The 13,156-nt window shown below is 43.4% G+C and overlaps 2 protein-coding genes across 3 annotated transcripts in view; one reads left to right on the top strand and one right to left on the bottom strand.

The window, feature by feature from the left end:
- Positions 1-7,767, bottom strand: part of LOC131878933 (uncharacterized) — a gene marked incomplete at its 5' end in the record, with an annotated part of 49,490 nt that extends 41,723 nt beyond the window's left edge. Inside the window, 1 exon segment of the mRNA XM_059225089.1 lies at positions 7,395-7,767. Within this exon segment, the coding sequence (XP_059081072.1) occupies positions 7,395-7,758 (364 nt within the window).
- A 2,951-nt stretch (positions 7,768-10,718) lies between these two features.
- On the top strand, positions 10,719-12,327 carry LOC131879105 (uncharacterized). 2 transcript variants are annotated; one of them, XR_009373093.1, is made up of 3 exons: positions 10,719-10,948; positions 11,031-11,283; positions 11,905-12,327. XR_009373093.1 is itself a non-coding variant. In XM_059225316.1 (3 exons), the coding sequence occupies exons 1-3, from the start codon at positions 10,938-10,940 to the stop codon at positions 12,140-12,142; spliced, it is 486 nt and encodes a 161-aa protein (XP_059081299.1). In that variant the 5' UTR covers positions 10,722-10,937; the 3' UTR covers positions 12,143-12,327. The 2 variants fall into 2 exon arrangements, 1 of the variants encoding a protein (XP_059081299.1); XM_059225316.1 differs by having other exon boundaries at positions 10,722-10,948; positions 11,921-12,327.
- The last annotated feature ends 829 nt before the right edge of the window (positions 12,328-13,156 follow it).

The raw sequence follows: 13,156 nt of genomic DNA, 5'->3' as shown, positions 1-13,156 counted from the left end.
CCCTTCATTGAGGGACGAACGAGGATCCTTGTCGCATTTGAGAACAACAATTAGTCATCTAAGGCATTTAATGCTGTCACGATTTCTTGCACCCTCCTCTCTTTTGTCTTGATAAAGCACTGGGACCACTCATTGAACAGGCATCCATTTAATGTGCTCTAGTACTAGTACGTACAACACTTCATGATAGCACATTTACAACGCCGATCTTGCTTGCTTGCTTGCTTGCTTGCTTGCTGACTGGCTTGCTTGTTAGCTGGCTAGCTAGCCAACAACTCTTAATAGGTTCATTTAAAAGAAGACTCACATTTCCAGCACATGGTGATATTCCAGCGGACCTCTGGACGTCCTCTTTTACGAGCATGGGAAGCAAGTGCCTTGGACAATCACTCGAAAATATCCTTTCTTTTTATCATTGTTGCTCTATTCTCAAAGTTGTTCTACCACATGAAAAGAGAGCAAGAGACTTAGCATTAATGATATTGAACGGGTACATTTAGCAAGACAGTTAGAGCCAACGGAAATCAGTTTGAAACAGTTTGTTCAGTGATGAGTTAGAGCCAATAGTCCAATGTGATAGACCGATCAAAGTTCTTTGATTTAAAACCGCCGTATTTGAGTCAATGTAGTCTTCAACGTCACTCTAAGATTTTGAGGACTAACAAGTGAACACTTTTAATATCGGGTTTAAGGTCTCTCGTTCCATGGTGTTCAGTAGTCCACCGAGTGCTTGATGTAAAATAAGCAAAGCACACATGGTTGGCGATCTGTCATCTCACTTTTCCCTACTCGTTTAAGTAGTAGAATTGAAAGTAGGGAGGACATTTCTAGATATGACATTATGAAGATGGAGGAAATGGAAATCGCCTGAGACGACATTTTCATATGAAACGACGAATAAATATATGTGTGCGTGCATGCCTTTGAATAGACGTTGTTCCTCCAGAAAAAAAGAGATTCGAGATATGTCGATTTCATGATGGTATTTACGATGTTCACTTCAAGCGAAAGATAAATGCTCAAGCTCGAGAATTCAGACTCAAGACGTCTCAAGTGGTTCTTCTTGGTTCTTGGGTGCACTGCTGAGTACCAACCAACCAACCAACCAACCGTCATCCACCCAAGAGCACAAGAAGAACAGAATGGTCTAATGGATTTCCTGATCATAAAAAGCCTAACCATGTGTGTGTGTGCTCAGTTCAGAATAGGTGGAATAACCCCCAACGTGCCCACCCTTTCCTTCCTATTAGCGTTTGAAGCCCAGGAATCCAGGATCAATGCTACAAATTGGAGTTGTCGGACTTCCAAATGCAATGCCCAAGCTGGCATGAAAAACCACCTCTCTGGAAGCTTATATTTTTGTTTGCTTCTTGGTTCTCTGGAATGGCTAATGCCGCAAAAGCTCAACGCAATGAGCTGATAACAACTTTATTGCGTCAGGCATCTCGTTGTTATTCATGAGCAGTAATAACACCGGCAAAGATTTGCCAGTCTTAAAATATATCCTGGTTTAGATAAGAAGCTCACTCGGGATTGGAGATATTTAGTATATGAGCATGGCTATGCTACGGTATTTCAATTGCAGCAACAGAGTCATGATTGATCAGGGTAGACAGGTATTTCAGACTGTCAAAAATGTCGAGGACCCAGAGATTAATAGAAACCTTTTTTAGACCCACTCCGTGAGTGTCCAGATCCAGTTTTTGAGGAGTGAGGCATGTCGACCTTGGCGAGCGGACGTGCCAAGAAGGAATATATGGACATGAAACTGGGCATGAGGAGTGAAATCAAATCATTCCCCACGTATTTGAATGAACATGAAGGCTATGACAGCCTTTTGAGAGAGGCCAGGATTCACGACACTAACTCTATGTGAGGTATGAAAGAGACCTGCGAACTCGCGGGGCCCTTCAAAGATCTTTGACCCTGAATTGAATCGGATGGACCTGGGCAAAATGCACTTAAGCAAAGTAGCTCATAAATTTCGGTGACAATTTTTGGTTGACCTTTTCTAGTTGGTTATTTCGGTTCCGCGAAAACACAAGAGAGAGGAAGGGATTAGTTCATTAATCATGACTCATCTAAGATGGAAGGAACGGTGATTACATTGATGATTTCCGAGCGGAGACTTTTTTGGTGCCCTGATTGACCTCAAGATCCCAAAAATTGACTCCGTGACGAGATGATAAAATTCTCAGAGTAGGTGAGTACTGATTACTTTAACATCCCAATAGGATGGTGCCTTTTTGAAGCCTCTCAGTTTCGAATCCCCCGCCAGTGACACAAACCATTCGTTAGTTCACACTTGGATTGAGGACCGAACGGAAGGCTCGTAAACAAGGTGTGTAAAAGCTCGTTAGTTCCCTTCAAGTTCATCTTGGCTCAGTCGGAGATGTCTGTTCTACTTCACGATTTGTGTCTGATTTGTCCATTTGCCTCGCTGGTTGAGCACAAGAAGAACCAACAGGAAACGTCAAACCAGAGCCGCGCGAGCGAGAGAGATACAGAAAAAAAGAAAGAAAAACCAACCAACCAACGAAAGAACGAAAGAACGAACGAACGAAGGAAAGGAAGAAAGAGAGATGAAAAGTGTGGATGACGGACAGACGGAGGGACAGAGGGACGGTCGCCAACCTGATTCAAGGACACAGGTCCTTTGCCTTCTTCGTTTGCTTCTTCGAGGTTGGTTGGTTCGTTGGCCCTTCATTCGTTGGTGGACGGACATGCATTGCCGAGTGGTTGTAGTTATCAACATAGAATCAGCATTCCGGTCTCCAAACCCATTCAAGGGGGGTGCATCTGTTTTGGGTTGGGGAGGCCGACAGAGTCTCTCGGAATTTGTGAGTCCAGGATAATTACCCTCCAAAGGCCCTTCTAATGACACCAAATCATTCGGCTACATTTCAGACCACGAGGGCAGGGACGAATATGTCTTACGGTAGGCAGGTATGTAATGGAAGGGAGGGAGAAGNGGGGAAGGGATCCATGCTCAAAGCAAACAACAATGTGGCTTCATTTTAATATCGAAGCTGCCGCTGCTTTTGTACGGAAATTAGATCCGCGAGGTCTCAAAGATGATGACGATGATGCCACCTTGGAGTGTTCAGACAAAGATCCCGGAAATACTCAAAAGTTGCCCAACGGGACTTTTCTAAAGCTGACAAGCTCAAGCTTCGTCGGAAGCATCTGCAATGTGCTTCCACACAACGAGTAGTGTACTGTAGGGCGCGCAGATCTCCGCATCAAGCTCAAATGTACGAACGCACATGTGTGGTATTAAATACGGTGCAATACCAAAAGACACGCGAGGACGACGGGATTGACCTGGACGACAAGCGTTTGCTCTCGATTTTACCGTCTGAGTAACGCTTTTGCTTTAGCGCATATTTCAGCTTGGTTTGAAATATACGAATAATGGTAGGTAGCAGTAGCAGTACTACATAATAGTTGTTACTATATTTTTATCCCGATCTTTCAGACCTACGTGTCATAACATGGAATATCTTATTCCTGCTCGATTTTCAACAATGTTCCAATCTCATGATGGGTAAAACCACTCTATAATCCGATTTACAGTATAATACAAATATATACGAAAATACTGTAGTTTTATTTACAGCGTTTAGCGCAGAGCATAATGTAATATCAGATTTTTTTTCAGCAAGTTATATTGCAAAGACTTTCCAAATCATTCCAAAAGGCCGATTTAAACCAGAGAAGTCATTTAAATTCAGCCAAAAAATGTCTACGCACAGTATTCACAAAGCCTATTTGTCGCGAGAGGCTCCGAAGTCTTCGGGAATGCACACGCCACAAAACATTCAACCCTAGTTAGTAGACTACCTAGTAGTTGGCAATGTGGGGCCCTCTTCTTCCTCCAACAACCAACTAGATTGTACATACACACTTCATCCGAAGTTCAATAAAACATCCATGAAGAACATGCCATTGTTAACCTCTCACCGGAGACTCCTTCACTGATGGACTAGACACGCAAAACATCCATCTCCACTTGTTTGTACGTACCAAAATAAAAATCAACTAACCGGTCTCTCCCTCCCTGACTCAGGCATCCATCCATCCAGACATGACCAACATAAAAGTGGACTCCTGAACCAATGACCGAATTTCCTTCCACACTACTGGATTGTGCAATCAATTTTCAGTCCTCCGGTTTCAAAAACGTCCTTGGATGACAACAGGAGCTTGGATGCGATTAAAGAACACCCTTGATTAAAACTGATCAATCCGAAGCGAGACTCCTGGCGCCATCCTGGCCACAACTATGGCATTGCCGCAAATCACCACAGAGAGATACATGTACGTACGTTCCCACTTATTTACGAGTCCACGCGTACATACAGAGACAGAGTGGAAAAAGCGGCTCAAAGGCTCAGGAATGTGTTCCTTTGACGATTGTCGTATTGACCTGACAGATCCTTGTTTATCATTGTTTCCGGAGCAATTTGCATGTCAATTCACCCGGTCTTAATACGAGCTGCAATTGATTTGCAATGTACTAGGCGGTACAGTTATCCATTTTATTGAAAATGTATTGTCTCGTATCGAGCGAGCCGTGATGCTAATAATTGGCCTGTCTATTGCCAGGCAAGCAAAAAAAATATTCAGGCAGCCAATTACGCTTTGTACGTAGAGTATCAACAATGAGCCACAAACTCGGGGCACATCCTCCATTCTTCTCCTTCCCAAGTTGAAGGTGGGGGATCTGAATTTTTTGACGCGGAAGCCACTCGAAATTTTGTAAATAAATGGCCAAGTAACACGCAGGAGGCTCTCATGGACATTGGACCAAGCTTTGGAACTGGATGCAATCGCTTGACGTCCACATAGTAGGTACACATATACAGAGGGATAAATGATGTTTCTTCTCGTTTTTCTCGTAAATGGTCTGACCACACGTGAATTCCTTGACTCGATGGATACACGCCAAGAAAATGGATCCTCTACTGGAGGGACGACTACGTACGAGTATGTAGTTTGTGCACATTTGTGCGTTCAAATTTTGACTGCTCGGTTTGTGAAGGCATTCCATGAAATCCAATTCAAGTTGCAAAGTTCATCAATGCGCTCGTAGGCGTAGAAGAACCATGGGAATGCTAGCAGTCGGGAATGGTCGGTTTGGCCATCTTGTCCAGGGACATCAGTCAACATCGTTCAGGCCTATTTAAGGGACAAAAGAGAGAAGTGTTTTTTCCCAATCCACCATGACCCAGCCCGAACATGTATGTGTATACGTATGTATGCATGCACAAACACCCTTGGAGGAAAGCGTCGAAAGCGTCGACGACGACTCGACATTCATTCAATTCATCCAGTTGGCTTTCAAGTACGGACGGCTGCTAGTTACTCTCTAAGAGGGGTTTCCACCTCTCGTAATGATCCGTTTGAGGCCTCAGAAGATCTTGATGATGATGATAGATCTCATTTGGAAACCCTTATTTGGAAGTGGATTTCATAGCGATTCACGGTGATCTCATTATTTCCGTTCTTCCTTCGCACTCAGTCCCCCGCTCAATGATTCAACTTCTAGTGCAAGGTGCTTGAATGAGTAAAAGTACTGGTACATAGTATTGTACTTTCGTACGTACTAGGTCCATGCGTTGGTACGAGGGGAAATATACATACGTGCATGCATACCAATACATGTACATACAGTAGATGGTAATGGCTAGAAGTCAAGATGCAAAAGATGACTCGGAAGAAGTTCCAAGAAATGCAAATGAGGGGTTTGTTCCCTTAACTCAAATCATGGAGGAATTTCTCCTCCTCTTGTTTTCTCAATCGCGATCACTCTCCGTGGGTCCATAAAAATTCATGCCACTTGGATCACCTCGCTTGTGCAACTCCTTGACGACTCAACTACGTACGTACGTAGTATTGTATATGCTGGTATTCGGTGGAAGGCTACCGGCAAATTCAAAAATCCTCTCACGGGACACGCTCATTAGAGGGGGACTTGAAAAATACTTCGTCAAAAAATATTTTTGGAAACCAGTCGACGGGACTTGCCATTTTCAATGGAGGATGGATGCATAGGCTTGACAATTAACATCCCAGTTGACAAATGATATTCCATTTTCAGCGGAAAGTACACCCGAATATGCATAAACGTGCTTTTGTCGGAACCAAGATCAAGATCAATTCAATGAAAAAATATCTTTTCACGAGATCAGGACAAGACATTAAAAATACACCGACTTCCGTTATCGGAGACAACTTTCAGAAACACGCATGCACACGCAAAAACAGAGTTTGCGACAACATCCAATAGAGTATTCGTGAGACAAGGAGCGTCCAAAATTCGTCAAGAAATCTCGCCCACGTGCCAATACACTGTCGAACAAAAAGCAAGTTTCAAGTTTCTAGTTTCAAGTTTTTCGTCATTCCCCAAGGGCTTTTTTGCCCCTTACATGTGAACCTCGGGGTAGACTTTTAAAAACTTTCCTCCCTAATTGTCGGGCAACAAAACGAACATCCTCATCATTCAAGTTTCACCGGGTTTATTGGTTTATAGTCGCCGATTGAACGCCTTCCGGACAATGAATGAATTCAGTGGAGCTGAAGTCCACTTGGCAAACAATTCAATTTAAGCAATTTGATGGGATTGCCTCGCCATCACGGGTTTCGTCAATAACCATGTGGTTTTCGACGGCTTCAACCCCCCTACTAATGGATCTGGCTTTGAACACCTGGAAGCAATAAGCCCCCAGTTTTAAATCATATTTGGCCAATAAAACCAGAATCTTCCAAAGGCCCTCAGTGAAAACTCAAAACCACGACTGAACGGTTTTTTCTCCTTCGTGGTTTGATAGGAAAAATGATTTATTGGTTCATGATCAGTTGAACAAGATCAGGGATTGGTTTTTCCACAGCCAGAGCAGGAAAATGAGCGGTTTAATTGTCACAAGAAACAACCTGAGCTCCGATGAAATGTCAGGAAATGTCATGCCTTCTCTCAAACTTGAGCCAAGAATAAACTCCTGTTTTCAATGCATTTTCGTCTGGTTTCGGAGAATTCCATGCCATTCAATCTCGAAAAACCATCTGTGCCGAATTTGGTTCCATCCTCGAGAATGGTTGAAGGTAGGGCTTTGGTGCCAAACCCTCCCTTATGAATGCATTATTGAGCACTGATTGAGCTTGCCAATTTTCTCACGCGCTTCATTAAGTTGTCCCGCGATCTCAAAATAACTTTTTGATCGGCTGAGTCATCACCAGTTTTTAACAGGTGTGTTCTTTCATCCCTCCTTGTACTTCGTACTGTACATACGCGCATGTCCCTGGTCGTGGTAGCATCACGGCCAACCTTTATTGTATTTATGCCTACATATGTGTGTAATACCCCGAAGCAACAATGAAGCTGGAAGGCCTACCTATATTTACAAGCTTGATTCCATCCTCTTGAATGGCATCCAAGGCGATGGAGATGTTTTCCAATTCGTGGTGTTGATTGTGCGGTTTCTGGTTGTGACGTAATCGTCTCTTCTGGAGTTTTTCCACCAACGCCACTAACACCGTCCCATCCGAGAAGTCGCTCTGGAAGCTCTGGATGGGTCGCACTCCGGCCTCGGCCAAGTTCACGTTCACCCAATTCTTGAACGTGTTGGCCTGGATCTGGATCCACACCTCTTCTTGGCCCTTGATGCTCATGGAGCGGGCTGCGTGTCCCTCGGGACTTCTGGCCACGAACCCGGCTCGATCCGCATCCGACACTTTGCGATTACTGTCCGCAGTCATGATGTCGGTTCGGGCTCGAAAGAGGGTTGAAACAAGGATCGAGGCCTGAGAGACTGGGGATCGTTCAAATCACCACCCAACGATCCAAATGAACGCCCAGCTGACCCCTCGTCAGGAATGAGATTACAATAAGAATAATACCCACCCACAGCCCACTCACATTCACATTCACTTGCTTAAACACTTGTGCACTGGGCAAGAGACGGATTCGGAGAACAAGAAGGTGGATGAGGGGACAGCGAGGGACAGAACGAAAGAGAGTGAGAGAAGAGAGAGAGAAAAAAAAGAGAGAAAGAGAGAACCTGTTCAAAATTGCACTTTCATTCCGTTCTCGGGCATGATCAAATCCGGGCGTCAGCTCCGTTGTCACCTCACTGTTCGTTCACTCTGTGTATTTTGGCCTTTGTTCACGTTTCTGCTTTTTAAAAACGATTCAACATTGCTCCATTTTCACTTGCAAATGTGCTCAGATGTCTGATGCTCTCACTGTCGAAGTTGGCCACGATGTTGCTTTGGGGCCGTCGTCGCCTCCGTGTTGCATATGTGATGTTGTTTTCGGAAGGCTCCCGACCAAGTGGTCGTTCGTCTGCGTGTGTGCTCGAGGACTTGTCGCTCCTCGATCCCACGAAAACGATCGTTCGGTCGAACGCCGGCTCGGCTTTACAACGATGCCAGCAATATGTAGTATGTCCGTTTAGGTTCAACGTGCTCAGCCTCGGACCCGCAGCATGGCTAGCATCACCTAGGTGAGCAAACCGCCTATTGGACATGTAGCCCACAATTCCCCGCGAATCGAACTTCTCGATGCTTGAGCGGGAACGGGACGGATGATGAGTGTCCTTGCCAGTCAAAGCGACCACGGTGGTGGCTCTTGTCGGCAGCCCAAATCCATGGTCCCGACCAAGCGGCCGACCCGCGACACCGCGACACAAAACACGGACACTTGGAGCAAGCAGGGCGAGTCCCTAAGATCATTGGCAAAGCATTCCAGATGTTCAATCCAGGACTGGGGAGGTGGTGGGCATACGTACGTGGGTACAAGTGCCAGGATGGCTCGACAATTGCCATCACGACCAACTGACAGTCAAACTTGAACCCACATTTTGGGGCCCAAGCCAGGACAAGGCAGTGTGGTGGTGCGAAATCGAGTTTTGAAGGAAATCAAGCAACGGAATGGTTATTCGCACTTTAGTAAAGTAAACTATTAGATTAACTAACAACAATATGAGGAACTCATTTCAATGGAATGGCATTGTTGTTGGTCAGATTGGAGCCAACGACTAATGTGGCACGATTCAAGGAAAAAAGGAAAGAAATCGCACTGACCTAAGACCACTTCTATGTTCATACGTAGATAGAGTGGTAGGTGCATGCACTCAATGTGTGAGTTTAAGTGAGCACGGCTTGTACGTATGTACGTCGTACCTAGGGAATGTATGTACTGAAGGAAAAGTTCCCTTCCTGTGTAGGCGTACAACTCCCTGGATGGACCAGGTGGTGGCTAGTTAGTACTGTAGTCGGTTGGTGGGTGGGTGGGTGGATGGTTAGTTTGGTGGGTTGGCGGGTTGGTTGGTGTTGCTGCTTGTGGGGATGGGTGATGAAGAGGGAGGGTTGCTTCTGGATGATTGCCATGGTCGGAATAGATTCTTCGGCTGTCGGGTATGCCTAATTCGAGAATCGCTTACAAAGAAGCGACACATGCCCCAACAGTTCAAGGTAACTTCTTTGACTTGAGCAAAATAAAAAGTTGACTCCAACGGGGGACGCGGCAGAATTCTGGGCCTATTAAAACTCTCGGAGTACCGTGCGGTGCCTTCGAGAAAACTTATTGGACCGGGCAGTCTCGGGACCACTTATGGGACGATGGACAGGGGCATGGCCTTTAGGTTGCAAATTGCGGACACGGTGACTTTTGCCTATGTCATTAAGCACCTAGGTCAAGGAGTAGATGACCACTAATAGTAATGAGGTTTGGTTAGTACCTGGATTTCTATTATGAATCAGGTTGATTGCCATTCACAGCCTTCCTTATTTTAAAGTTTGCAAAACCCTTTTTGTGCATCTTTTCACAACTTCTCAATAGTTGAATCATAACAAACATGCAATTAAACTGTTTGTCAATGGATGTTGACGTGATTTCATCATTTGTTACATAATCGCTTTGAACCAAGGGAATCAAGGTTCGTTCGGTTCTAATGAAACGAAAAAAACACCATCACCATTTTTTCTCCTCTCCAATATGAATGGATTGCATGGTTTGATGATGCTCCTTGCTCAAATCAAACAGAGATGGGACCTCTTACTATGTGCTGTACTTTGCAAGCCCTATATGGTAGTAGAATCTGTTTGATTCAAATCCATATTCGAGACAAAAGATGACGTCAAGTCGTCGCCCAATTTTTGATTCAGATTCAATGGCCATCCGAAAGATACTCAAATGCTAACTAAACCTTGGTTACAGAGCAAATTTTTTGAGACATGGCTATCAGGGAATTTGGATGGGGCAGCCTTTCCATAAATAAGCCAGTTTTTACCGTCAGACTAAGCCTTTTATAACTTAATGAGATTACAAGAAGTACACATCAGACTTACCTTAGATGACTGCTCGGTTGAATGTAAGTTCTAATGTGATTCTTGGTTTGTATTTACTAAGTAAATGAAACAACAAAGGCACTTTTTCCGAAATCTGCCGGCTAAGTTTTGCCGATTGCCCCTTGACATGTTTTAATGTGTTTTATTTATGTCCTTCCCCCGACACTTCAGCAGAAAGTCTCTTCGTTCCTTCGTTTTTCAGGCTCTGATATTTCAAACGACTTTTTTAATCCCTCTATCACATTGGAAACCCACACAACGCTTTCATCCTTGAATGTAGCAAAATGTTATGCTAATTGTTTTTTTTTCAGATACGAGGCGAATATAAATGTAATGAATGAAATTTCTGAACTTCCGACAGTACTAAATGTCTCAACAAATTCGACAAAAAATCAACGCGTAATTCAGAACTCAAACGAATATCAATCAGGCCTATTTCCCCCATGAAAATACGCGATTTTTGCCATTGTATTGTATGAAAGGTTTCGTGTTTTGATGCAAGGCATATCCGGTGTTGTTGATTTTCTAATGCTTAATTTAGTGAAAAATCTTGTTTCCAGGGCGCAACATCAAAAATTCTACCGATCATGACTATCATGTAAGAAAAGAAGTCATCACTTAATTCAGATTCATTTCCAATTCTCTCACATTTACTCATTCTTTACATTCGTACGTTTTAGTGCAGCACAGCTTACAGATTGTCAAGACATTTTTGACCTTGTGAATGAGGCGTATGAAGTCGAAATCGGGGATGACGGTTTGGCGTTCAAGAATTGTGCTCGATTTTCGGCCCTGAATGAAGTGGAAGAATGTCTGGACAACACTTGGATCATTCGTGATGAGAACGGAATCCTGGTTGGAACAGTTCGAGCAGTCTCCAAGGAAGAGGGGGTCATTCATGTTGGCCCGTTGGCAGTTCGGAAAAGTCATCAGGTTAAATGGCAACACTATTTGTACGAGATGTAAACTAGACATTGCAATGGGAACATTTATTTCCTCACTTAATTCAAATTTGGCCCATCGCAGTACTGCGCAGTTGCGGCTCATATAAAAAACTAGATCATTTCAATTACCCTTGGAATTTCGAAGTTGCTACAAAAGTTTATTCAGTTGCTTTTTCAAGGGCACAAGCAAATTCATTCGAAACCGTTTTGGGCCTTCAATTTAATCAGATATTGAGGAACCCTAGGTAGCTTGCTATATTAGCAGAGGTGGGCGTCAATCTTCTAACGTTAATCGTTAATAATCGACCTTACTTTTGGTGTCAAAATCGGTCGGCGATCAATGGAAAAAATTCTTTTGATTTTGAACAAAAGTAACGGATTAACGATAAAGCAAATGCAATTTTTCAAGCAACGGATTAGCGGCTATGTGTATCAATTATTAGGTAACAACATTCACTACTGACTCATAAATAATTTAAGGTCTTGAAGTGCACTAATTTTCTGGTAAAAAAATTATTTGAGGCCGATCAAACCTTTACATCTCTTTGAAAGTGTTCAAGACATCTCTTTCTGGTAGAAACAAAACTCGTACAAATATTGAACACCAAAGTGGTTGTGATGGATAGCACCAAGGATTTGGAACCAAGTTAGTAGCTTTTTGTGAGACTCTGGGCCCCATAATATCAGCTTGGGTAGCTTCCTGCCGAACTGATCTAATCCCGTGGTACTCCAAGATGGGATATGAGGAAATTCGACGCTTTCCTCAGTCAAAAACACCCAAGATCACAAGAAATGATATTGAGATTATTGTCATGCAAAAGAAAACGAACTTCGAGTCGAAGTCCTAAATAGAGCACATGACCATTGTTCAGCCACATTTTTTATGCTGTATATTTCTTGTTAATGGACATGCCTATCCCTCCAAAACTCATTCAAAATGCATCACCACATCCTACCGGGCGACAGAAATGTCTCCGGACACTTTCTCAAAATCGTTGTTATTGAGACCAAATATAAATTTGGCACCAGAAAATATGCTGCTTTCTTATTGGCCAATTTGTTTTAGAAATCATATCAATGATTATTTGGCTGAAAGCACAAGAGTGCTGCGAGGAAAATCTTTCCTCGTTCTTGAGTATGGAAATGTGGCACCCCTCCTCCCCAGATTTGAACCCAATGGACTTTGCCATCTGGTCAAATCTGGAGAGAAGACTCGGGGGGAACAGTTTTTAAGAGTCTTCCTGATCTCAAGTCAGCCTTTTTAACAGCTTGGGCAAATTTACCTGAAGCAGAGGTCCGCGGCTGGTGCAGAAATGCTCGTCGACGTTTTCGGACCGTAGTCAAAAAGCGAGAAGGAAGTGTGGAATAGTTTATTAATAAAAGAATTATATGATAATGTTTAATAACTTGTGTTTTATACGTTTACTCCGCAACATGCTTCGTTGGGCCTTAAAAAGCAATTTACCGTGTCCAGTTTCTTTCCTGTCAGCCGGTATGTTTTAAATACGCACAAATATGAACCACGCCTTCAGACTTTAGTGATGTAGATTCAGTTCTTTAGTTCTTACCATATCACCAAAGTCCCCGAAATAAATCATCGTCATTATCGGCAAATTAAATCTGATAAAAAATCGATTTTGAATTTGCTGATCGATGATACCCGGGTATTAAAGGTTGGTCTGCAGTGGTTTAGAGGAAGTTATCCAGGTCCTCTTTGAATTTGGAAAGGGGATTTTTTTCAACATAGATGACCCGAAGGGAGGCGGGCAGTTTGTTGTAGAGTATTGGGCCTCTCTCATGAAATAAGGCGCATGATTAATTTGTATTTAGTAGTCGCATTCTTGTAGCTTTTCGATTGTAGT

Source organism: Tigriopus californicus, chromosome 4, assembly GCF_007210705.1.
Source record: "Tigriopus californicus strain San Diego chromosome 4, Tcal_SD_v2.1, whole genome shotgun sequence".
In the NCBI taxonomy this organism is placed as follows: domain Eukaryota; kingdom Metazoa; phylum Arthropoda; class Copepoda; order Harpacticoida; family Harpacticidae; genus Tigriopus; species Tigriopus californicus.
The sequence above is the reverse complement of the archived record's forward strand: the minus strand, read 5'-3'. Positions and strand labels throughout refer to the sequence as shown.